The sequence below is a fragment of the Fundulus heteroclitus genome, chromosome 8 (genome assembly GCF_011125445.2).
Source record: "Fundulus heteroclitus isolate FHET01 chromosome 8, MU-UCD_Fhet_4.1, whole genome shotgun sequence".
Lineage (NCBI taxonomy): Eukaryota > Metazoa > Chordata > Actinopteri > Cyprinodontiformes > Fundulidae > Fundulus > Fundulus heteroclitus.
Window position 1 is genome coordinate 28,397,669 of NC_046368.1, and position 26,408 is coordinate 28,424,076.

The following is a 26,408-nucleotide window of genomic DNA, read 5'->3' on the forward strand; positions in this document are numbered from 1 at the left end:
CCTTCGCAATTACAGCGTCTTTATTATGGCCAGCCCTGACAGATGGCATGCGTCAGTGGTGCAACTTATGCGGGATTTGAACTGTCGACCTTTTGGCCTCAGGGTCCAGACTTTTCAATCTCTCCTTTCTGAGCGTTCTAGCTACCCACCTACAGCGAAAAGCTGCCGCCTCTGATGTGACAAACTCATCTGAATCCATCATGATATCATCCACTCTAAACAAGGCGAGCGCGCTGTTTAAAAGCACCCCCTTTTTGCTTTGAGTTATAGACGAATCTATGAAATAACAAGCCATACTTTTCGTAGATATAACTATGCATGACGCACAACTCGTTGGCGTCCTCCCGTCCCTGTGAATCAGCTGTGCTGTAATGTGTTCAGCAGATTTTTCTGCACGCACTCAGTCATGTCAGGGTGAGCTCAAGAATGCTACTCCTCTGTCTCTCCCTCCAAATCGTGTTCCTGGAAGTGACAGAGAGTCCTGCTCCGAGGCAGAGATAAACTTCAAACAGCCAGGAGGATATTACTGCCAACAATCACACACACAGGCCTGTTGGAACACTTAGACCCACAAAACCCCGCCGCTACACACACACACACACACACACACACACACACACACACACACACACACACACACACGTTACAGGCCAGTTTGAAACTCCCAATGCAACATTCAGGCGTAAATTTATCAAACCATGTTTTCTATTCAAACATTTTAAAAAATATTAAACATGCTATATTTTAGAGGTTTTGCCTTGAGTTACACTGACTTGGAAAAGTATTGTTATTCTATACTTTTTGTGCTTTTTCTCGCTGCACAACAAACGTCTTTGTATTTTATTGGGGTTTTATGGGACCAGCACAAAGCTAATGCACAACTGAGAAGTGAAACTGAAATGAGACGTCTATCTATTGTTTATTCTTGCTCATCCTTAAAGGGTTACTGGTACCTGTCTCTAGTGCTCGACCGTACAACCTGGACAGGCCACTAACAAATTAACATGCAGGCACACACTCACTCCAAAGTGGCAATTGAGAGTGACCAGTTAAAAATCTTCTAAGGAAAGCCAGAGTACCTGGAGAGAACCCATTCCTGCATTTTGAGAACATGCAAACTCCACGCTGGACAACTACCCCACCATGCAGCCCAGAAATGATACATAGTTAGCATTTAAAAAAAAAAAAAAAAAAAAGGAAAAATCTGAAAAGTATGGTGTGCTTTTTTTTTAATTAAGTCTCCCGAGTAAATACTTTGTGGAACCAACATCTTTGACTTTTCAGGTACCGTAGGGTCTGTACCAGCTTTGGACATTTTAGGATTGAAACCTTTGCAACTCTTTGCAAAACAGCTTAAAGTCAGTCAGACTGGATGGAGAGCATCTGAGAACATCAATTTTCAAGTTGTAACACAGATTCTTAGTTCTCAGATTCTTGTTTTATTTTCATTTGTTTCTTTTTAAATAACGGTAAAGCCAAGATTTGTGGAGTTCATGATGACTAATAACTGTACTGTCATCAAATTCTGCCACCGGAGCTTTGGATCACTCTGGCTCCTCCAAAGTTATCATGCATCTGTTGACTCTTTCTCTGGATAATGCTCTCCTTTCCCAGCCTGTGAGTTTACATGACAAAAACTGGCAAGAGAGGTGAACTCTTTATCCACAACAAAAGAATATATTAAAAGGAAGTTCAAGGGCTGTGAACATTTCTGCAAAGCATTGTCTAGTCATACCTGTCCCCAGTCACCAGGGATCCAGCGAGGAGGAGGACAGCGTCCTAAGCTGCAGCGCATTCGGACTGGAGGTTTGTTCTGGCTCGGGCAGTGGGTGGGCGGGAAGGTTTTTGTAAGGTCGCTGCTCTTGCACAAGGCAATGCGATGCTTAAAGCCCGGGCCACACTTTGGTGTGCACTACATTGCAAGGAGAACATGTAAAAATTTGAAGATTTCACCAGCGGAATGAGCTTAAGAGAACAGAAAATATCATCTCACCTCGGACCAGTCCAGAGTTATCCACTTTGGGGGACAGGACTGATTGTTGCAGGACTCTCTTTCAACAGGTCGATGAGTCAGGCAGAAAGTGTCTTCCAGTGTCTCCTCCTCAGCAGGCCCAATCTTCCTGATACACAGGACGGTCCTGGTCCGTGTCCCGCCATCACACGACTTTCCACACTCTGACCAGTCGCCGATAAACCACCTGCCAAAGTAGAGACATAAGGCTAATGAGATGCCAAAATGAACAGGTAAAATAAATAAACAATATAAAGAAAATAAAGATTTATATTAAGATTATACATCTGAAAAAAGAATACGTTTTTCCTCATTTTATTTCTTCCAAAAGCATTTAGAGAGTCCGCTTTGCCACCCTTACTTCTCAACTTTTTAAGAGGAACAACCAACAGGTTCCAGGACTTTGATCTGACCGGTCAAAGGCTATAAGCAGCAGCGTTTGTGGTTAAAACCTGACACAGATCATCAGGAGCCTGACTATTCAGAGAACTGATGATTATCACAATCACCTCAAAACATGTACAATGTAAAAAGTGTAAAGCCAGTGCAATGAGTTTGTTTACTTGATTTAGTGAAAAGTGTGACATAAACTCATGACTTGTCCAGACCGATAAACAGGGCGTTAAAGTGATCAAGGCAAAAGAACACAGAAGGATGTGTGGGCCAAACACACATGTAGTAATTTAAAAATGTTCCTTAAAATAAAAATGATAATTAGATATGTTGGTGTTTCACAAGGATCAGTATTGGGCCCTTTATTTCTCAGTCATTATATTAGCAATCTTCCACTGTCCTGATGCAGATAAGCAAATGTACGTAGAAAACACTGCAAGTTGCAGACGCCAAGCTTGCAAATGTTTAAAATATGAAAGTAGTTTGAAACTTTCTGTGTTTCTTTTCCTGGACGCATCCAAGATATTTTTGCAGGTCATGATTCTGTTCCATTTGTTTTATTGTGTTAACAGCTGGGGTAAGGCTGGTTAAGCAACATAACGACTGGTTGTGTCATTTTAAATTCTAAGAACATTGAACAAAAAGTCAATGCCCTAATTGGAGAATGAAAAAATAAACTCAATTTATTTAGCTTTGAGAAATTTAGGATGGTAAAATGTCAGGTCTGTTTTCAAATGTATCCTATTTACAAAATTGTAATAGGCTTGACCCTTCCTCCTCTATGTGACTTTGTCCAAACTAGTTCTTTGAACTCTATTAGGCCTTTCATAATATGCTTCATATGAGATTGTAACAATACCATTCCGCCATACTATTTTTGGGCAATCAGCTTTTTTGTAAAAGCCACAAATGAATGGGACAGGCTGCGTGATAATGTAAAAGTCTCTAGCCCTATCAGTTTCTTCAACTCTAATCCAAAAGTCTCCTATAGGCGGCTGAATGCTGGCTGCTGAGCAAATAGCAACAACCGCCTGGTTGATTTTAGAGATGTAATTCATGAGCAACAATGATCATGGTCTGTGTTCTGTTAGCATTTAAAAAAAAATAGATGAGAGCCAGTCATTAACCTACAGCTGTATGTCATCAGCATAAATGTGGTAGAAAGTAGCAGAAAAACATTTAATAATGACAGCTAATAGAAGGATGTAAACAGAAAATAAAATTGTTCGCAGAAGAGAACCTTGTGGAACGCCACAGACTAGAGAGGTAGAGTCTTGGAGGATTTCCTACGCTAAGATGGGACCAGGAAAAAAAAGCAGTGCTCTCAAAAGTGTGAAGTGAATTTATCAGGACAGCCTCAGTAATTTACAAACTGTATAACTTTATGTACACAAACAGTAAAGTAAAACCATCTAGACGTCGTAAGGTTGGCTAGCATTGGAAGTCTGTCGAGCTTAAGCTGCATAGACCTATTATCTCCACAACTATCTAGCTACTGAAATGACAAAAAGCGTTATACAAGTTCTTATCTTTTAAAAAAAAAGTTACCCCAAATACTAAGTATAATTTAGGCCTTATTGTCCATACGTATCCATAACGACATGAATGATCTCAGTAAACACATTGTGGTCACTTGGCAGTCAGCAAATGATGAGTGTATTTTAGAGTCCAGTGCGTCATATCTCAGACAAAAAGCTTTTGGCCTCGAAGGAAATATGAGACATATTCTTGTTCAAGCTCTGTCTACACACTAAGACATGATCATAAAACAACAGCCCTGCAAACATATTGAGCCAGTGAGATATTACATCATCTGCTGGAATGTATACAGAATTAAAAACATGTTCAAACATCTGTGTCAGCTTTCATTAGCAGAGCCCATAAAACCTGGCTATTCTAAAACAATGATGTTTATGGTCTTCTTTAGACAGCCTTTTCTCGCTCTATGAGGGGTCGTTTGCCTTACCTAACAGAAACAAATGCCATTAGCGTGCTATAACTCAGCGCAGAAATGCAATGCCGTAGCTTTAATCAAAACTGATGTGATGCCACATGTCTGAGTCCTGTGAATACGAATGTGGATAATGAATTCAAGATATGGTTGAGGAAATTTATGATGCCAAATGGTACCATTCACTCCATTAGGCACACCTTTCAAGCCACCCATTTTGCCTCAGAGCTGCCTGCATTCTTCGTGTTACAGATGCAACAAGATTTTAGAAACTTTCCACAGAGATTTTTGTCCACATTGACATGGTAGCTTTTTTTTTTTTTGCTGCTCATTCCTGATGCTAATCTTCCACAGAACCACATCCCAAAGGCGCTCTGTTGGATTGCAATCTGGTAAATGTGAAGGTCATGGTATTACAGCGAACTCACTGATCATCTGAGCTTTGAGATTTGGTGCATTATCCATGGTGAACTGTAGCCGTGGTAAATGGACAGAATTTATACAGCGCTTTTCTAGTCACGACCACATTCACCCAGTCGCACTCACTGACGTGCTTTCATACACAACTTTGGGTTAAGCGCTCCGCATCGACACGTAACATTGAACCCACAACCTTCTGATTGTAAGACGACTACTCTACCCAGGTATAATTTTCTAAGCTGTCAGGTGTGGTTGGTGAGATGCTTTTCTGTTTCTTTCATATTTAACCAGTCTGCTCATTCTGACATCAACCGGATGGATATTTTATCTTTTTCGGACCATTCACTGTAAACCTGCCAGATAGTTTCCTGCAGATCAGCAGTTTCTGAAACACCCAGGCCAGCCCATCTGGCATTTAACAGCCATGCTATGGTCAAAGTCGTCTATGTGCTTAAATGCACCATGTGATTGGCTGACTTGTTATTTGGGTCGAGAACCGATTGAATAACTGAACCTGATGAAGTGGCCCGCATGTAAAAGAGAGACACGAACACCATTTCCACATTCATTTCCATTCCCAACTTATGTGTTAGACCCAATTTAGAGAATAAAACTAATTAGAGAAAGAGTGTAAAAAAATAAATGTCTTTTTCAGACAGAACTTAGGCGAATCATAGCATCATAGCATGGCTAATGATGCAGTCAGGGTTTTATGAACACTTGCCCACCAAACGTGCTTGTTCCTGTTACAGCCTGCGTACATCTGAAGAGGCCAAAACAATCAAACACAGGAGGTCATTTTCAGACCTCTCATTTCTCGGCATGAAGAAAATGAAGCTACAAAACGCTCCTGTTTCATTTGTGCATAGAAAGCTGGATTAGATTAATTAGACTGAAATATTTTTTTCTACGTATTTACCTGTTAACTATTGTACTCGATAATTCTCTTGAACCATTTGCTTGAATCCTAATAGCAAAGGTTCATTCTTTTCACCATCACTATACCACCAAACTGACTAGAGCAAGAAAAAACAAAAGGCAAGGAAAAGCCAAGAAAAAACAAGAGGGATAGTGAAAAAAACATCTCTCAGATATTACAGGCAGGGGATTACCTTACGCCATCTTTGTTTGGCTTCTGGATACTTTGTGATTAGATATTATAAAAAGGTTTTAATCTGCTGTCCACAAGAAGAGGATTGACGCTGCTCTAAAATCCCCTGGCCCATCGAAAATATGCCACCCTCAACAAGGTGCCTCTATGGTCTTACTCCCTCTACGAAGCAGGCTTAGGTGATGGCACGGCTCTTAAGCTGATGGAAGGATTGCTGAGTACACACGATAGCAGGTTCCTCTTCATCCTTCTTCCTTCGACAGCCGCTTAAGAAGGACTACCAGGATCCTCTTCCAGCGACGTTCGCAGATGCTGATTAATGATCGGTAGTGGCAGGGATCTCTACCCTAGGACGGTGGGGAAAAGCCCTCTATTTTTCCATTAGTGCTAACACTAACATGGTGTAATTATTTCATTTGGTCTTTTGCCTCCTGATGTCGCTGATCAAGGTGCCGCCCAAACTTTTCAGCGGTTGTTTAATTCAGGTTTACGATGACAGACATGTGGTACTCCAAACTTCGGCAATGGGCCTAAAGATGGCGGAGAGACTGGTGCACAAAGATGGTCCTCTCATTTCCACCCCTGTCCTGTACTTCCTGTTTTTTAGCGCCAGCAAATTTTTTCACTTTGTTCATTCTCTTTTGCATCTGGGCGTTGGAGCCTCTGAGAAGTTTGAATTGCCTGAACTACACAAAGCTCTTAAGGAAGGGCCAATCTGCAGTTGTGGCCTGGGTGATATTCAGACATTACTTCTGACAGAGGCCCGCAGTTCATTTCAGAACTTTGGTCCACTATGACTGAATGCCTGGGGATCAACCTTTATCACACTACTGTGTAAAGTCCACAGACTAATAGATTTTTCAAGCAGTTCCGCAGGTCATTGAAAGCAACGCACCATGCCGCTTTGACCAACAGCGGCTGGGTTGACCGTCTTCCATGGGTCAGGCTTGAGTTGCATTCTGTGGCTAATGAGGAACATGGCTCCTCTCCAGCTGAACTCCTTTTCGGTGAACCCGTTTGTTTCCCAGGTGAGTTTTTGCCCGAGGTCCCTTAAAGCTTAAAGGCTTCTGAGTTTGTTTTTGTCAGACACAACGTAAACAAGAATCTGCAATCCCCATTGTACAAAGACCCATTCAGGGTAATGGAACCAATCTCGAAGCACTTAGTGTTCAATTAGTGGGTGGCATAGGGAGACCGTCTGTATTGATAAGCTTAGGCCCTCTTGTCTCCTGGCAGACGGTCAGATGGTATCGGCCCAGACACCCTGCATAGATGCCCTACTTCCAAGGTGTTAATGAACTGTGGTCATTCCTCCAGAGACTGGCATCAGCTGTCAGAGCCCAACTCTTTTTCAGCTTCTCCTCCTTGCCCCTGCAGTGTAGTGTGATCGGTTGCTTAAGCCCAGGGTCCTAGACTATCTGTGGACCCTACTCGGTGTTTGTGGGGAGATGTGTGGTGGACCACTAAGGGGCTTCATTCACATCCAGATTACCAGATGTTTTTTTGTTTTTTTGTGCTTGCTGTTTGACTAGTGTTCTGTGTAAGAATTGAGTAAAGGAGGTGATCAAACTTAGCTCCTATGTGGTCTTCCTCCCCATACCATATGTCTAATTTAATGTCACAGAATTTTTTATACAGTGTAAATATACAGTTTAAACTATACAGTATTTGACTAAATATGAAAAGTCACCTCTTGAAAGATTGTTTGAATTATCTGATCTGCCTTTGAATATGAGGCTCACAGAAAGCAGACAGTAGGACATCTTTAAAAGTCAAATGCTCAGATTAGACTTAGAGACTTAGAGACTTAGACTTAGAAATAATATTTTAAAACTATTTTGGAAACACAACCCTAAAAGTTAAGGCTGGTAGTGAGAGAAGAAGAATGGTTTGCTTGTAATATATTTCTGGCATAACATTTTTAAAGAGTTCAAAATGTACCCACAGTCATCTTTTTTTGGCAATAAAATTGTTATTTGCTTTATTAGGTAATGATCTAAAGAGGCCAGTTAGAAGCACTTTGCTGAAAAAAAATGCCCAAAGTTATCGGGCAAACATTAGAAATCCCAAATACTGAATTTAGGCTCAGAGCTTCTTAAATGTGAAGGTTTGCTGCAGTCTATGTGAAATATTACTGTAAATGACATAAAAACATTTCCATCATTGTCTCTATTAAACCGTATTAGGCAGTTTAGTGTGTTCCAGGTTTTGCATGTTACAAACCTAACCAGCTGATATTACAAGCTCAAAAGTTACGCACTCTGGAGGACACGGCTCAGTGTTGCAGTCTCTCAGGTTCTCAGGTTGTTTGCTGTCTGGCTCACAGTAGCTGTTCTGCACCACAGAGTTGTCGTCGAGCCTCTTACACACCACCTCCTGCTTCTGGGAGCCTGCGTTTGGAAGAAAAACAAACACAGATTGATATGGCAGGACGTGGCTCAGCTTAAGAGCCCCCTCAGAAACAAGGAGGCCAGCCGTCTTTCCCAATCGTCGTGTTTGGGTAGAGATGGTATTGTTTTCATTCTGTAGTAGATCCAGACATGTAAATTCCTGATTCTTTGCAGGATATGTTGGCAAAGCAGGGAGCTCTTTACTTTGGCTTCTGCCAGAGAAAGTGAGGGCTACCGTATCGGTGTCGCACCTTCCACAGTGTGCGTGCAAATGCCACACTAACTTTTGCTGGGTCTGTTTGGAACCACAAGGGATGTATCCAGCGGTAGACTTGTCTGGCAGATGTAATGAGATATGGATATATGTGTGTGTGTGTGTAAAGCATAGGGAGTCTACCGATCTGTGTTCTGAGTGAAACACAGTTAAGATGAATAGCCAATGCATTGTGGTTAAACAGTTTCAGCTGTAATGTGTCAGAAAGTGTTTGTTTTGTTCATATTATTAGTTCAGTGATATCCTAAACATCACTTAGTGATTACCTGAAATAGGTCAATCAAATCATGGAATATTTAAATACCATTAGCCCATGTAAATCTCTGTACATATACGTTTGTCTCAATTTACAATATTTAGATTTACAATACAAAGGGGGGTTTAGGGGTACAGGAAGGCCAAATGTGCTTTCCCACATTAAACGTTCTGCCCTTGACTTGGAAATCCTTCCTTAGAATAACCCACATGCTTATTCAGTCAAGCTTTTACAAAATATAATAAAATATAACCCTGTCCAGGACACGTTTGACAACTGGATAGAAGCACTATTTATTGTTACATGAAACCCGCAGCATTTTACCGCGGTTTCAGACTCTGAAAGTCTGATTCTGTGGGACGTGTGGTACTCAGGAACCATAGTCGCATATCTGCACTGGTAAACCAGAAGCTACACGGTCCAGCTCATTCACAGAATGCATATCAATATCATTGGTTTGGATCAAAATAAAAAAAGATATATTTTAATTTGCTTGTACACTTAATAGTATTCAACAAAACAAGACATTATGTCTTTGGGATCTATAAGAGATTGGTGTGTAGATTGATGAAGATAAAGTCTTTGTCCTGAGTGCATTTGCAAACTGTCATTGGGGTCTTTAGATTGCTTTCAGAGAATTGGCTTCTTTATCTCTGAGTGGCAATTCAGGTCATTCATCCAGAGGCTGCAGCCAAGCTCATCCTTAAGGCTGATTCACACGGCAGCATTTTAAAATAGTGGGCCAATTTTTAAAGCCTGAGAAACACCACACGTAAGGATTAAAAAAACAAAAACTTGATAAAACAGCTTTGTTCGTACAGCGTGAGGTGTCCGGTCAAATGGCGAGCACAACACACCACACACATTCAGATGTCAAACGGGAAATCTTGTGAATCCTCTCAAGATCAAACATGTGTTTGGAGTAAATAAACATAGACGACCAGGAAGAATAATGGCAATAGTATGTGGACTGATTTTAACGGAGAAAAAAACATAACATAGAGAAAAGGCAGCTAAAGAAGCGGAGACAACGTGACCGGGGGCTCTACACTTGCTGCTCTATGAAATGGAGGTGAGTTGTTTTTTTTCATTTTTTATTATCCTCTCGGGGAATCCCTGGCCTCGCTTTCTGATTGGCTACACCTCACATTCAACAGGCTGCCTGCTCGTTTGTCTTCGGAGGAAACCACACGCTGTAGGATATCAGGGCAAGACAATCCAACATGTTGAATATCCCCGATTTGAGGTTGGAGCGATACCAACGTTTCACCAAGCGAACCCGCTCGCTCTTAAGGGGCCACACACAGCGGTAATAACTACTACAGAAGCCGTGGAGTGTCATAAATATGACAGTGTCAACATGTCCTCCATGTATTAGCTACTGCTAATTGCTAATAGCTACAGTCATCATGTGAAATGGTTTTTGGCACTGTTGCTAAGTCCGCCTTTTTCTTTTCTAAAGTCGCCTGTAAATTCTGTGAGTCGTGTTTTTTTGGGCTCGTTTCTAAACGTGTCGCTTATTTGGGCTCTAAAATAAGCAACTACAAATATAAGTAAAGAGACCCACTTGCGTGGCTGCGCTACAGACACCGTGAACCGACCGGCTGATATCCCTCCGCCCCTCCGCGTACACGCAAACTCCCTGAGAAGGAGACCAGACGAGCAAAGGAGCAGTCTCTGCCAGAGTAGACAGAGTGGTTGCTGCACTACGCTGCCCTGTTTCTAACATAACGGCAAAATAAACTTCACTGTTATATTAAATGAATCAGCCCCTTTCGGCTGCTGAAATCAGAAATAGTAACGCAATATGGTGTCTCCCAGTTGGTGCACCGACACCAATGTATTTATAAACTACTAATTCTAAGTTATGAGAACATTTCTAATTTTTGTTATTAGACTTTGCCAGAATATGCATTTATAAAAGCAATACTTATGTTTTGCAAGTTAAAAGCCAAATTAGTTACACATTGTCCCATTAACTTATGACAGAAACAGTAATCTACAGATAATAACTAGGACTATAGAAGTGCAAAAACAAACAGACTGCAGGATTCCCAGGGAGCTAAAATAAGTAATCAAACCCCTGGGGACCTTTAAACAAACTGATGGCACCTCATTTCACAAACATGAATAAATGTGTGAAATCTATGTAAGAATTTTTGTGTGGAATTTTCATTATACGCTTTTTCCACTGTTTCAAGATTTCCGATGTTTTAATCAAAATGGGAAAAAAAGTACAAAAACTACATTTAAGAAGTTCAAGTTGCTATCATTTGGCCACAACTTTCTCTTGCAACTAAAAAGCTCCAGTGGTGGTTGTGTTAAAACATGAAGTGACTCCAAACTCCTTTTGAAGACAGGAATAAAAACATTAGGCCAAGACTTACCACCAGCGCAGGTAGCCGAGCACTCAGACCAAGGCAGGTGGTGCCAGGAGAAGCCCACCTCATTGTCACCGCTCCCTGTCCGCTGGATGGGCACGTTGAACCTGTAGCGGATTCCTAGGTTCTCTTCCTGGAGGAGAACCTGCAATGACAGCAGCGAACAAAAGGTTCACCTGCCTTTGCAAACTTGAATTATTCAGTTGTTGGAAAACAAACTAAAAAAAAAAAAAATAGGATATATGAGGAGTTAATTCAATCAGATGACAGCCAGCAGATAACTCTAGCCAGTTCAGAACCAGCCAGATTAACACAGTTTGGAGTGGTGAAAAGATTGTACAGAAGTGTATATTTAATAACAAATATAAATCTGAATGTGACATGGAAAGGAGGTGATGCATGGTTTTCTCAGAATAGTGGCTTGCATTTGCATCCTGCAACCCACCCACCCCAGGACCAGCTTCCGATGCAAATACGACAGCAAGTCTTTTGGGGTATGTCTCTTCCAGCTTTGCCAACCCAGAGACAAACGTCTTTGCCCGTTATTCTTTGCAATATAGCTCTAGCTTAGTCAGATTGGATGTAGAGTGTCTGCGAACATCAATTTTCAAATTTTCCACATCTATTCTCAATTGGAATAGATTTATGTCTGGACTTTGAACCATTGTAAGACATGACGACTCTTTGATCTAAACCATCCCATTGCAGCTCTGGCTTTATGTTCACGGTTGCTGTCCAGATGGGAAGTGAACAACCGCTCCAGTCTCACGGGGTTTTACAGCCTCTAACAGCCGTTCTTCCAGGTTTGGCCAGTATTTATCTCCATTCTTCTTCCCATCAACTCAGATCAGCTTACCGGAGCTACTTCCTTGTGTTTGCTGTGTCCCCTAGATGGCTTGTGGCAAATACTAAACAGGACCTATTTTGGCCACTCTACCACAAAGACCAGATCTGTGGAGTGCACAACTAACAGGTGTGCACTCCACAGATGTGGATAATGTGTTGAAAGGACAGTTGTTCTTTCTATTCTGTTATCACAACAGAGTAGTGGATCACAGCAGCTCCCCCAGGGTAACCATGGACCTCCTAATTTCGCTGATCAACACTCTCCTTGCCCAGTGTGTCAGCTCTGCCAGGCAGCTGCATGTTGGACAGATCTTGGTAAGTGTGCGCATGATGGGTCGAACAGTGCTACTTGGTGGGATGTTCAAAGTTGGGATATTGTTTCTATAACCTTATCCTACTTTTGTTGTGTCCTGTCTGGCAATGTGGCGATAAGACTTGTTGTCTTAATGCCAGAAAGAGCCCAACGGATTTTATTCTCACAGGTGTAGCATTATCGCTTTCGCCATAGTGCTCTGCTTGATTTATATATGTAAATAGTTTTATTATGTAGGGAATAATTCATGTTATGTGGACACTACATTGAGAAAGTAGAAATGAGAAGACAAAAAAGAAAGGGAGAAAAGGTGAAAGAAACAGGAGACAGAAGAGAGATTGACAAAACTTCATCAGTCTGCTTCATTACCTGCAAAGAGAGATGTAAAAAGAAGAGCACAACCAGTAGAACTACAGATACAATACAGCAACACCTTGATACCATCACTGATGTATATACAGTATTAATGAATATGAAATGTATAAAGTAGTAGCTGAAGATAAAAATTGATGAGTATGTAAGTAGCTAGATCCAAGCACCTGTAAGCAACCTGATCTTACTTTAAACATCCTACAACTTTCACCCTGCTGCAGAAAAGCAAGGAACTGCTGTGCTCTTTGGGCTCCATGATGCTGTTTGTTCCCTAATGTCCTCTGACAAACCTCCTAGGCCAGAAACAGAACAATTGGATTTATATTGAGATTAAATTACTCTCAAGTGCACTCTATTTCCTGCTTAGGTGACTTTTGAAATCAGATGGTTATTATGAATTTCATGTAGGAGTATTAAAGTAAATGGCACTGATTGCAAATTCACAACACACATATATTGGTTGTAAAGATGTAAACTACTCTGTGTTGGTCTGTCACATAAAATACGTTAAGGTCCCTGGTTGTAGCATACATTTGCAAAGCGCTGTATATGGCGCTAACAGTGCAGTAGATATGTGGGGATCGCAGTTGTACAGGCTCCTCTCCACTCCACCACTCCACTGTTCTCTGATCTTTATGTGAATGGTACAAAAAAACAACAACACAGTAATTCACCAACAAAAGCAAAGGAAAGAACGATCGAAAGCAATAAACATTAACGCCCCTGTGTGTAAAATAGTTTTATGATCACATTTATTGGAGGTCAAAGGTACTAAAGCAGTGATTTTATACGATCTACCAAGATTTTACAAGGAAAAAGAATTGGGTTTGCTAAAAGTTAAGAGGACAACTTAAAACCGCAATTAGCCCAGTCCATGTTCTCTGTCCGACATTGTGAAAATACGTTTGAATTTATCGCTTTTTGTGTTTTTACAGCTCGGAGTCGACACCAAAAATCTGCTTTATTACCATAACAAAGAGGTTTTCAGTGGTCGGTCCCAGCGCCTCCAAAGACTCGGGTTCATCAGAGGGTCTCCGGTAGTGGAAGGCCGTCCCTGCGATGTCAAACTTCCGGGGCCAGTCGATGGTCCATGCTCCGTTGATGTAGTAATCATCCTCCTCAGATTTTAGAGCTGACCAAGCACAAAACATTTTATTCCATTTTTTATTAGAAAGCTAAAATCCAAACATGAATATTACAGTTCTGGTCAAAGTTTGCCTAAACTCATGAGCATGAATGTCATGTTCTTTTGGGAGGGGGGTTTAATGATACCGGCACAAAGTGCATGGAATAAATGGGAAAAAGCACTAGATCCAAATTATCCAAGTTTATCACAAACCGTATAAATTACATAATTGAAACTTGGGCACAGTTAAGTGTTTAATCGGAACAATTATCCAAAAAAAGACATCAGAGCTTTTTAAACTTATAAATCAGACTAACACTGAGTTTCTGGAATGGTCCAGAGCTCAATCTTATTAAAATATTTATGAACTATGCTTAATAGCCAGGTCACTACCAGGAAAACAAGCAAGTTAAATGAGCTCTACCAATTCTGCCAAAAAGAAAGGTCAATTCTCCGGGCAGAGTTGCTGACGACTACAGAAAGTGTGGGGTGGAGATGCAGCTCAACGAGGCACATTTAAAAATATACTTTATTATGGGAGTTGTTTGTAACACATTTAAAGGCGTATTTCTGATTTGCACCCGCTATGTGGATCAGACAAAATCCACAATCAATTCAGACTTGCACACCTCATTTTTTGTTTTAAACGAAATACTGAATTTATTGGCTGAATGATTGCAATTCCGTCCTAAAGAACCCTGTATGCAAACGCTGGTAGTTCGGTGGCATTTCATTCTTCATCTTCATCATCTGCCACTGACAACAAGCCACACTACGGCACCCTAAAAGTAGCACCCACCCTGCCTAAACAAGGCATTCAAGTGAACCAACGCACACAAGAGCCTAATTTTGGATAAGAAACAAAAGCAGTTCAGGTAAAAGCCTCATAAATAAGCAAAATGTAGGTATTAGGCAACAACAGATCTGGAAAAAAAAAAAACCCTTTCGCTGCACCAAAAACAAGGCCACATTTAAAAGAATCAACCCAGCCACTTCTGACAGTCAGGCTCATGTTCTGCAGATTCTCCTTTGCAGCACTTACTTGACGAACAATGCTTCCCTGCCCCTTAACATAGCGCAGCCTCCTCCTTTATCTATAAATCCATTTTCAGCACATCTGGCACTGTTTGCCAAGCGTTGTGATTTTTGACGAGCGCGGCTTGAACAAGACGTCCGCAACTATTCCCCGTCTCGGTATTTATGCTTCCTCATGCAGACCTAATAAAACCCCGGAAAAAAAACAAAACGCAGAATTCCCTTACCAGAGGAGCAAAGAGTCAGGCAATGCTACATAAGAAAAACATTATCATTATCACTGAGGTCACCGATGAAATTCATAACAGAGTTACAAACTGCTTGGACGGGAAAATAATAGCCAAAAAATGTGGGTCTTTTAAACTGTGATATATGAACATCATATCCCCCATTTCCCGGCGGAGCAGGCAGCTGTCACCACGGCCCCATAAATCCGACACAGCTCTCCACTTCAGAGTGTGGCTTAAGTCCTCCATCACCACCATCCGCTATAAATTCAACATGCTGTCACATGTCTTTCTCTGCTTAATGATAAGACGCAGAGCTGCCTTAATTGAATCCGGTTGTCTGATTGTTTTGCTTCTGACACTGCCAGCGTTGCAAATACTTTTCTGTTTAGTCTGGAACAAAGTGGATGAGTCTGGTGCCAAGACGGTTATTAATAGGATTTAGGGAGTTTTTTTTTTTGTTTTTTTTTTTTTTGCTTAGAGACTCTGTTTTATGGTTTTACGTTAAGCAAAAGGAGATTATGGGATGGCACTTTCCAGTTGTTGTTTTTTTTTTTTTTTACAAAGACCTGCGGAAATGTAAATGACACGGACCTAAATATGAAACAGCTTGGTGCTGCAAACTGCCAAATCGTCCCAGTGCCGTAAATTAAATCCTCCACACATCGGCTAATTTGCATTTAAGCATGACTAATAGTGTCAAGCCATGATACTTTGTCTGTAAACATAAGAAAAGATCAAAACTGTTTTATCATAAATTTAAACTGAAGCCCTAGTAATATGGGTAAACAGCTGTTTCTCTAGGCAGGTCCGTGTGTTGCTTTCTTAACTTTAAATTTGGAAGGGGTGACATTTTGAAATAAAAGGGGGAAAAAAAATCCGTGTTTAGGTTTAGAATATTAAATCTCTGCAGAGGTCCAGCTTTGACAGCATTATTGCAACACATTGATTCCCCTATTTCCTAGGCACTCTTGTTATAAATTTTCTGTGGTGTTTGGAACCGCGGACCTGCTGCATGACCTACTTTCAGGAATGGTTTAGAAAAATTGAAATGTTTATTCTAATTGTTTTGCACAAACAACCTTCAGGATGTTTTTAGGGCCTCCTTCACACTGGGGCATGGGCTCCACTACAACATTAGAAATCAGCCAGAAGTTAGGGTACTTTTGGCATTACCTTGGAGTTTATCAAGAACACAGCGGATTCCCCATTAGAAGCATGCACAAAACCTCTTCATGATCCTTACGGTTCATCGTCATGGTGGCAATCTATCCAGGGCCTGTGTTCTGCAGGGAGGACTATGGAAGCGGCTGTGTGAGCTTATCTAAAGCATGTGGCCCATACACACCTGCTTGGCTCATTTGAGGATTTTAAGGAGGACTGGCCTTGCTTGCCTCATGCCACAGCTACAACCAAGTCACACCCACACCCAACTGACAGCGTACTAAGTAAAACCCCATAACGCTCTTAGCACTGCAGTTTCTCCGGCTGCATGGCAAGTGATCCCACAATGATACTGAAATGATCAATCCACCCCTTCCAGCTCCCGAAAGATTATGCTACATGCGCTGGTCTCACTGCACATAGGGCTCCCAGCTGGGTGAAAGGGACACACACCTCCATGTTGCCCATACTACTGCTTGGAGACTCAGTGAAGTTATGGATTTATAAAACCTGGCAAGCCAGGTTGATAATGTGTAGTACTCTCTGTTCTGCTCATTATCAATCTGGGTCTGCTCCCATCGAATCTGTTCGGGGAAAGGAGGGACATTCAGCAGAACTCTCCGAGCTGATTGGGCGAAGCGACACCTAATGCCTGCCTACCAAAGGTTGGTTTTAGTCAGTCATGGTATCAAATGGAAAAGTAAGCAGCATGTGCCAAGAGAAACCACAGCAAGTTATGCTGGTCAAGGCACTTCTTCTTTTTCTTCTTTCAAAGAAGAAATTGTGGATTCTGACCAAACAGATGTGATAGTAGCAGCTGCATGTGCCTCCTCCTGTGCTGCCACGTTTCTATTGGTTCTTTTGTCACAGCTGTATGTCCCGCCTTAAACCATATTATACTGCAATGTGATTGGTCCGAACAGTTTTTCGTTCCATCCCTAACGGTTGAGGCGGGAGTGGTACAAGATGGATTCCCGCGGGTTTGTGAATGCACAAATACCGCGAGAATTCAGCTTGCTGGCCAAGGTTAGAGTTTTCAGACTATAGTTCAAACACAAATATGTGTTTCACGCTGCCAAATACAAGCCCTTGTGTCATATTAAGCGATGAGGATTAAGGAGAAAAAGCAGGATCAGCGGTTTATAGTTTATAATATAAATTTGCACAGATTAAAAAAAGAGTCAGCTTCCAGGTTGTATAATCAGCTTCAAAGCTGAGCACATAAAAAACAAGCAGATATTGCATTTTTGGGAAGGGTTCCTATGTGGGGGGTTTTAGGAGTGTATGACAGCTGTCATGTTGACAGATTCTGAACTGCAGAGATCTACATGTCCTCCAGAGTTACCGTGGGCTCTTTGGCTGCTTCTTAGGTGACTTCTCACCTTGTCCAGCCTGGTAGTTTAGGTGGACGGCCATGTCTCGGTAGTTTTACTGCTGTACTCTGTGTTTCTGCTTGATGGGTTGAACAAGGCATCGTGAGATGTTTGATGTTTAGGTTGTGCCGTATAATGTAACCCTGATTTAAAGCTCTCCACTACTACCCACAACGTTCTTTCTGTGGTTTTTCGTTGGTCCCCACGATACTCTGTTTGTTATTTCCAACAAACCACTAAGACCTTCACAGAACAGCTGCATATACTGTATATTGAAAATAAAAGAGACATAGGTGGATTTATAAGTTCAATTACTTCTGAAGGCTGTTGGTTTGACTGGATTTTACTGAGGGGCGTCAGGGTAGAGGGGGCTGAATACATCTGCACGGCACGCAAATACAGGTTTTTATTTTGGGAAACTTTGAGGAGGTTGTTCTGCTACAAAATGTGTGAACGTTAAATACTTCCATAATGAACTGTGAATTGTTTTCAAGACATTAGAAAAGAGTCTTCTAGATAGCGTGACAACCCCTACTGATTTTGTTAGTGAAACAACGACATATTGTGGAATCTCATACCACTAACTTGGTAGTAAAGTTTTCACTAAGTCTGCAAAGAGCAGCCTGATTCAGTCAAACACTTACCTATGTAATTCTTTGACACGGCGACTTCTCTAATCTCTATTTGAACTGATCCTTTTGGGATCTGAACCACCTCCATGTAGCCTGGGAAACAAAAAAAAAAAAAAAAAAAAGGAGATATTTTAAAGGTACTGTAACTTCCCAGCCCAACCAATCTTCATTTCTGCGAGACATATTACCTCAGCCCAGACGAGACGTAAGGTTACGTATGATTGTAAGTAGGAGTACATATACATTAAATTCCAAATCACCCAAAAAAGGACAAAGCAATCCTGCAGGAGGACAAACCGGCTACGTTTTTTTTCTTCTTCTTCTTTTTTTTACAGTCCCTCACGCACACGTCGTATTTTTAGATGGTTTACAAGCCATACCATAGAAGGAGAAATATGTTTTCTCCTACTCCTGCTCGCTATAGACAAACTGAGACTACACTAAACACCGAATGCTGGTCTAGTAATTTCTGGCTTCCTAATTTAATTAACGGGAAAAATAAGTTTTGCTCCGTATCTTGACAGGGCAGCAAACTCATGCCGTTGTAGCTGGGTGACAAAAAGGAACATTTCCATCAGAGATTGTGTTCGTGGTTGCAAAGAAACGCTGGCTGTTGAGAGAGGCCGCCTTTACCAAAACAGGGCCGAGCCGCTCCGCTGTTACAGTCACCCGTGGTGTCACATATGGTCATACGAGCAAAAGCATGAAGTACTATCTCTCTCTACCGCAGAACATCCCTAACAGAATCTCTGACGTGAAGGAACTTCTCAGAGCCTCTTATCGTCAAACCAGGGCAGGGGGTCAGACATGTTTTACCTCCTCTGGGCAGAGACTCATTGAAGAGCCCCTCCGTGGCCTCACAGGTGCTGCCGTCCCCTCCGCACACACGGCATCGATCTTCTTTTGCATCAGAGCCCAAGATGTTGTCGCAGCCCACATGCTTTTGGAGTCGGCAGAGGAAGAGAGGGAAAAGTCAGCGTTGTTTTAACTGATTAAAGGCAGGGATTATTCAGTCATGCCTCGCCAAAGTGTCCGTGCCCCTTTGGCTTTTCCTTACATTTTGTTTGGATTTTCTAATTTGACTTTAGATCATGAGAACAAGCAAGGTTACTGATTTACAATGTCTGTCCGCTAGATAATATCAGCCTTCTTTGTGATAGAAAAGTAATCTGATAAAAAAAAATAGAACCTGGGTTGGCGGGGACTAAGTTAAAACAAAACATCTGCAGTTTTTCAAACAGAAGGTAGCAGATAACCGTGGGAGGGAAAATAACACGTGTGATTGGTCATTTCAAATTTTCTTCTTAAATAAAAATCTAGAAATGGGCCATATTTGTGTTTCAAGCCCTTTGGCTCTGACCAGCTTCACTGCCCACGCTGAAAAAAGGCATTTCCACACTTTTTTACTACCATTCTTCGATGACTACCAGTGTAAAATTGACATTCTATCAACAGATTTTCCTACCTGAGCTGTGGATCTCTGCAACTCCTCCAGAGACAATGCCCCCCCCCCCCAAGCTATCTCTTTTTCATGAGCTCCTTGCCTGTTCTCCCAGTTTATGTAGACAGTCATGTCTTGGTAGTTTTGCAGCTCCATACAGTTTCCATATTATACGATAGACTGAACGATTTACTGCTTAATTGACTTCTGAAGGCAATCATTTGCACTGAATTTTTTTATTTAAGGGTATCAGAGTAAGGGGGCTAAATGCGTATAAAATCAGATTTTCAATGTAAAAATGTTAAATAGCAATATAACCTTTCCTTTAAGTACACAAATATCCTAATCTCACCAAAAAAACAATAAAGTTAAAGGTAGTAATGAAACAAACAAGATGTGTGAATAGTTGTTCTAAGGCTCTATAGCTGTGATCAATGTGAACCACAGGTACATTTGACAGAACTGGTCCTTTGTTCTATATTATTTATGTTTCAAAGGTTTTTGTTTTGTTTTTTACAAATGTGCAAGAGAATATATTGGAGTGAGCTGGGTTTTCTCTGGCTGTGTGGAGCATAGAATAAGACAACGCTGCCTTTCCCCCACTTGTTGCTCCCTACTGCCAGCCAGCTGGCTGAAAGAAGGCTTCTGCATCTTTGCTTTGGTTACAAGAAAGAAATACTTTATTTAGCAAAAAAAAACATGGAAAGTCATTGCATGGAAGCTAAAGTATGACCACCCATTGGTCTTATTGAGGTAGCACTGTTTTAAAACTAGGGTTATGAGGTTATACACAGCATGTCTGTCAAGCAGCTGACTGCAGGTCAGTCATACTAGTTTACCAGCTAATGTCAGCATATGTTCGAGTATATAAAGAGCAGAATGGCAAAGAAATGTAGATTCTGCACTATAGGCATTTGGAAACTGCTACTTTTAGATGCTGTTTATACGACATAGCATCAAAATGTACATAAAAAACTATAAATAGATCTTATATATCATATTATGTATTATTCTGGAAAGATAATGATTTAACATTGCTTTTGTTTAAGACAATGGTTTCCAAAGTCAGTTCTTAAGGGCTGATGTCCCGAATGTTTTAGTTGTTGTCCTGGTTCCACACAACTGAACCTAATGAGTGCTTAGTTCCAAGGCCTCTGCAGACCTTGATGACAGACTGAGAAGGTAAATCATTCATTTGAATCAGATGTGTTGGAGCAGGGACAGATCTAAAACACGCAGGAGACCGGCCCTCCAGGACTGGAGTTGGGCACGCCTGGTTTAAGCTAAAAGTAATTTGATTATGTAGCATATTTTCTTTTTCAGTTGTAGCATAAACAGTAATACTGTGTTTACACAAGGTTCCCATACTGTAACAATCCCATACTGGCTGATTTCTTCAAGGTAGTGACACAACGATCAATTAAATACTTTTCTACTGTTTAGAAAGAAACAATAGAAAACTATTTTGCTTTTCTGTTGTTTCGGTTCAGAATTTTTGCACAAATTTACGCGAGAAGCAGCCTGGTTGGGTTTTAAGGTCGAACAGGTTTCTTCAGCGCTCTACGTTGGATGCAGATGCATTGACAGCATCTGGTTGTAGCCTTCCAGCAACACCATGCTAGCTGTTTGCGTCTGTTTCCAGTGTTTATGCTGTGCTAAGCTAACAGCTGCTGCATATAAAGGAAAACTAAGCAGGGTCATTAAACGCTACCATCAGTCCCCCCCATCCTATTCTTCTTTACAGGAACAAATAAACCCAGTTCTCTTCAGCAGTAAGGCCTGCTTCCAAAGCTGAATCAGGACTGGCTGGTCCAATGTGGGGGACTTTAGAGGGAAGGATTTGTCTTTGTTTATTTATGAAGGAAGTCACCAGAATACAATGTTCTCCACCTTTTCTCCAGCCAGTGTTCCCACAGCAGTCCTCCACTTTTTTACCTGCAGATTCAGGCACACCATGCAGAAAACCCTTTATAAGCCTACTGCTGAATAATAATAAAATACAACAGGTGTGCATTAATGCCAGAAAGTTAATTCTGACTTTTTTTCTTGGTGGTTCTGGTAGCACCATGTGATAAGGTCAGTTTATAGTCCCAGGGTTTAGTGTTACTCAATTACTTTATTATCTTACTTTGAACTCTGTTTTGCTCCTGACTTATTGCCATTCAGTAGTCTGGTTGTTATTTGTCACCTTAGTTTCAACTCATTCCCGTTCCTCTGTGTACTGTCAGAGCATTCTTGTCCTCCATAGTTGCTCTTCTTTGGTTCCAAAAACTTTTTAAGGAGGACTTTTTCAGGTTTTGGTTGTATTTTGAGTTTTCTTTTCCTTTGAGGAAGGTTGCTTCTGCTGCTATTCTGCTAATGGGCCCACATCCATAGAATTGTACTTCTTCAAAGCTTCTTACAATACCGGCCACAACATCGATGCATTTTATTGGCATTTCATGTGATAGACCAACAAGTAGGGCACGGTGCTGGGGTTAGTGTTGGTGCAGCAGAAAATCTCTTGCGTCGTTATCATTTTAAGACAGTAAAAATCTAAGAGTAGGTCATTAAAAAGTGAGTCGGGCTGTTCACATTAGCCAGTTTAAACGAAAAAGGTGTCTGTGGTTTGTACGGAAATTCTTTCGTTTTGTAAAGAAATGAAGGTATGAAGATCATTTAACGGTCCACATTTTTATTTGTTTTCCTTCATATTTAAACATCTCTGGGGAAAAAAAGTGCAATAGCACAGCGCAATCTTTGTTAGATGTAAAGAATTAAATTGCATTTACAGCTGCAGGTCCGCTGGGGTACGTCTACATCGGCTTCCGACAATTATTTAGCCATTCCTTCAGGAAAAATTTATTAAGATCAGTCCAGTTGGGAGGAGAACATAAATAGTTAAGTCTTACCACAGATTCTCAATTGATTTTAGGTGAGAACTTTGACCAGTTTGTCTTTACACATCAATACGCTTTAAACTAAACCAGTCCATTACACCTCTGGTGTTTTGGATCCTTGTCCTGGTGAAAGGCGAACCTCTGCCCCAGAAACAGGTCTTCATCAAATCAAGTTTCCATGATGATGCCACCACCACGTTCCACTGTTGGGACATTGTGTTCATTGTGATGACAATTTACGATACAAACAGATGGAGAGTGTTTAACCCATTGGATTTTAGGTAACCGGCTGCACTGGACTTTATTCAGGCGTATCAGAGTTGAGGGAGCGGAATACAAATGCACGCCACACTTTGGGTTTTTATTAAAAGTGGCACGCCGGATTCAAGCTGGAAATAAACAATGCCTTGGACAGCCTCTGACCATTAAACAACACACCATGTTGTGTGTGTGTGTGTGTGTGTTGGTTTCTCTCTCCTCTTTATGAGAATCAGATTAAAGTTGCGGACCGAGCCGCAGTATCTTTGTGCCAAGCTGGACTCAAACTGTACGGTCAGGTGGAAGTCAAAGCAAATACTTTAAGTGAGGAACCCAAAAGTTATTTCAGCTGCATCTGCGAGATTACACAGAAAAACCGTCTGCACAAACACACTCACACGAGCCCCGCAACATGATTTATGCTCACGAAAACAAAGCGAGCAGCGGCTGCCAACTTCTTTCAATAAAACTGTATTTTGCCCTGTTATTAAATCGGCCTTTTCCAATATAAAGAAAATTGTTATTCAATAAAAACTGGAATCTCTGTGTTTTATTTACCATGAAACAATCCAGATCGAGGCTGCAGCGTCCTGATAAGAGCTACTCCAGCCTCTTTCGATCACAATCAGCAGCTCAAAAGGCCTGATTGTTTCCTCGCTGTAGAATAGGGTTTGTTTAGATTTTTTCTCTCTGGGAGCTGCGTTTATACAATCGGTGTCCAGCACGCGGAGCTGTCAAAGAAAACCCAGCGCTGAGGCGGAGGAATGCTGAGTGAACACGGAGATAAAAAAGACGACGGAGCGTTTACTTGACAAAAATTAAACAGCTAACGTTCACTATCAGAGGAGCGCACTTAAGATAATGCACTATCACAACGTGCTCGGGGTTCCAGTTGTGTGATGAATGTGGGCTTTGGGTGCAGGCTCTCAGCTTTCATTTGAGCGTACTTATACAAACTTATTCCGCTTACTTCTCTTTTCCAGGGAATTAAGGATAATTGGGCAAATGATCAAAACTGTAAATGTTGACTTTTTCCAGGATTATTTAAAGGCTGTCGCTGCATGAAGTCTGGAGTCCATGAATATACCTAAATAATTGCTTCCCTCGCTTGGGCTGGCTTTGCCAGGCCTTTACTGCAGCTGTTTTCAGTCATTGTTCTGGACTCTCGCTGCCTTTAGTTTTGGCGTAGCGAGGCTCGCATCAGGCAGCATGCTCAGCCATTGCAAATATGTTCCAGCTCTTCACCTACTGAGGGAGCCTGATGGGATGGCAATGGCCATGCAGGGCTTCCAGTGGCATTAGAGTTTAGCAGGATGCCCGAAGACAGAAGCAACTGGAGGAATTGAGAAGTACAGAAAAATAAACAGCTAAAATAAGATTCAATGATATCCAACAAAGCTGACCGCTTTGTTTTGCTTTAAATGGCCCAAAATGTGGAGTAGAACCATCCTTTGTTTAACAGGTGGTGCTTCAGTCTACATCCCACATTTTTAGTCACATCATTCTGTTTCAGAACAATTTTACCTTCATCTCTCCAAACCGTCTTTCTCTGTCTTATTTGCCCTTTCATTCTGGAAATGCATTCACAGTTTGGTGGTGGTGAGGGTGTATTTCACATGAAAAGTCCTTAATTGTCACGATTGCGGTTGAAAGCAGACAAGTGCTCGGGAGGCACATGATCAATAGAAGATGGTTTATTGAAGAGGTAAACGAGGCTTACAGGCAGACAGGGGAACAGGAACCAGGAACACGGCACGGATGAAGATGGAGGACCTGACAATGGGTAATGGCTGGGCTCACAATATATATGGGAGGGGGAACAGCAGCAGAAGCAAGTAGAACAAAATACGCAGGTGAGAAGTGTGAGATCTAATTGACAGAGGGAAAGGAGGGCAGAGAACTGGCAGGAGCAGAGGGAGAACTGAATCTAACAGGGAAGCATGAGAATGGCCAGATCTGAGAGAAAAAACGGACTAAATTAAGGAAGAGCAGAACAGAATTACTGAAATAAAGAAAAGAAGCTAACTAAAACAGAAACAAAATCTAACAATCACAAGAATGCATTATAACCATAAATGCTGAACAGAAACTAAAGAAAAGCATAATATAAAGATCCAACAGGACTACTAAAATAATAAAGCACATAAGATAACTAGACAGGAACTGAATCTAACAAATACCATAAAATATCATTAACATAAGTACGGAACAGGAAACTAAACCAAGGACAAAAATTAGGATCTAGGGATGGACAGTCCAAAATAACCAAACTGCAGGAACCCCAGGGAGCTGGCCTAAATCATCAAACCCCTGGAAATCCTGACATTAATGTTTGATAGACTGACTAAAAGTTTTTCTGATTATGAAAATACTGCATTTTGGGCAACAAGCAGAATTTTATTTGTAGTGGAAAACTAACACCCTGAACACACCATCCCTGCTTATGAAACATGGCGGTGGCAGCATCATGGTGTGGGGACCGGTCTCTCTTGTAAATGAGAACTCATGTTTCAATCAGCCTACCTGTACAATGAAAGGTTTAATAATAATAATAACAATGTTTTATTTCTGCTGGGACGGCGAAGCGGGTCAAAGTTGAAATAAGTCCAAGAGTTCAGGAAGAAAAAAAGTCAGAGGCTGTTAAAGACCTGAGACTGGGGTGGAGGTTCACCTTCCGGCAGGACGACGACCCTTAACATTCAGCAAGAGCAACAATGTTAAAAGTAAAGTCGTGTTAAAATGGCCCAATCAAAGTCTAGACCAAAATCCAATTGAGAATATGTTGCAAGACTTGAAAACCCCTGTTTATAGAGCCATCTAGTCTCTGCATGTGCGAAGCTTGCAGCCATACCCGAAGCGATGTAGAAGACGTGTGTCCCCTGAGTGGGGCTAAAGACAACAGCAATGCACGCTTTTGGAAACTTCAAAACCCATGTGCCCTTTTCTTAATTTCTCATCTATGCTTACTTTGCATCGGTCTGTCACATTAAATCCGGACGACATATCCAGAAGGTGGTGGTTGTGACAAATTGTGAAAAAGTTCAAATGATGTGAATACTTTTTGCAAGGGACTTCTCAATGATCAAATAACCTCTAATATTTCTTCGGAGCTGTGTGGATTATTAGCTACAGAATTTAAAACCTACCAAGCTAAATTGGATATCAAACGTTTCATTCCAAGATATATATTTGTTTGGGTAACTTTAAAAAAAATATCAATAAAATACCAGTTAATTTATGTAAAAAAAAATGGAAAAGGTGATGTTTTCCGGTCATTCCTCATGTCCGATTTGTGCTGCTTTACCTTACACTCCCCGTTGATGCAGATGTCCAGAGAGTCAGCCTGACACCGGGTGCCATCCACCACAGCCGGGGAGCGCTCGGTATAGAAGTTATAGCCCTCTGCCAAGCAGTTCAACGCACAGGGCTTCACACCGCCTGGAGCACACAGAGAACACATCATCACCCGCGGCTGTGGCTGCGCTCAGAGGACGGACGGTGACCTGTGACCTGAACCCTCACAGAAGCTAATAGCAGGGGGGGGAGCCCGGCAAA

At 41.4% G+C, this 26,408-nt stretch overlaps 1 protein-coding gene across 1 annotated transcript in view; it reads right to left on the bottom strand.

The window, feature by feature from the left end:
* adamts6 (ADAM metallopeptidase with thrombospondin type 1 motif, 6) overlaps positions 1–26,408 on the bottom strand; it is a 91,662-nt gene that overhangs the window by 6,864 nt on the left and 58,390 nt on the right. The window contains exons 16-23 of the mRNA XM_012869588.3: positions 26,158–26,291; positions 19,092–19,215; positions 18,288–18,368; positions 13,687–13,850; positions 11,194–11,332; positions 8,147–8,276; positions 1,994–2,198; positions 1,736–1,912 (exon numbers count right to left, since the gene is read on the bottom strand). Coding sequence (XP_012725042.2) covers positions 1,736–1,912; positions 1,994–2,198; positions 8,147–8,276; positions 11,194–11,332; positions 13,687–13,850; positions 18,288–18,368; positions 19,092–19,215; positions 26,158–26,291 — 1,154 coding nt within the window. The remainder of the gene's footprint in view (positions 1–1,735; positions 1,913–1,993; positions 2,199–8,146; positions 8,277–11,193; positions 11,333–13,686; positions 13,851–18,287; positions 18,369–19,091; positions 19,216–26,157; positions 26,292–26,408) is intronic.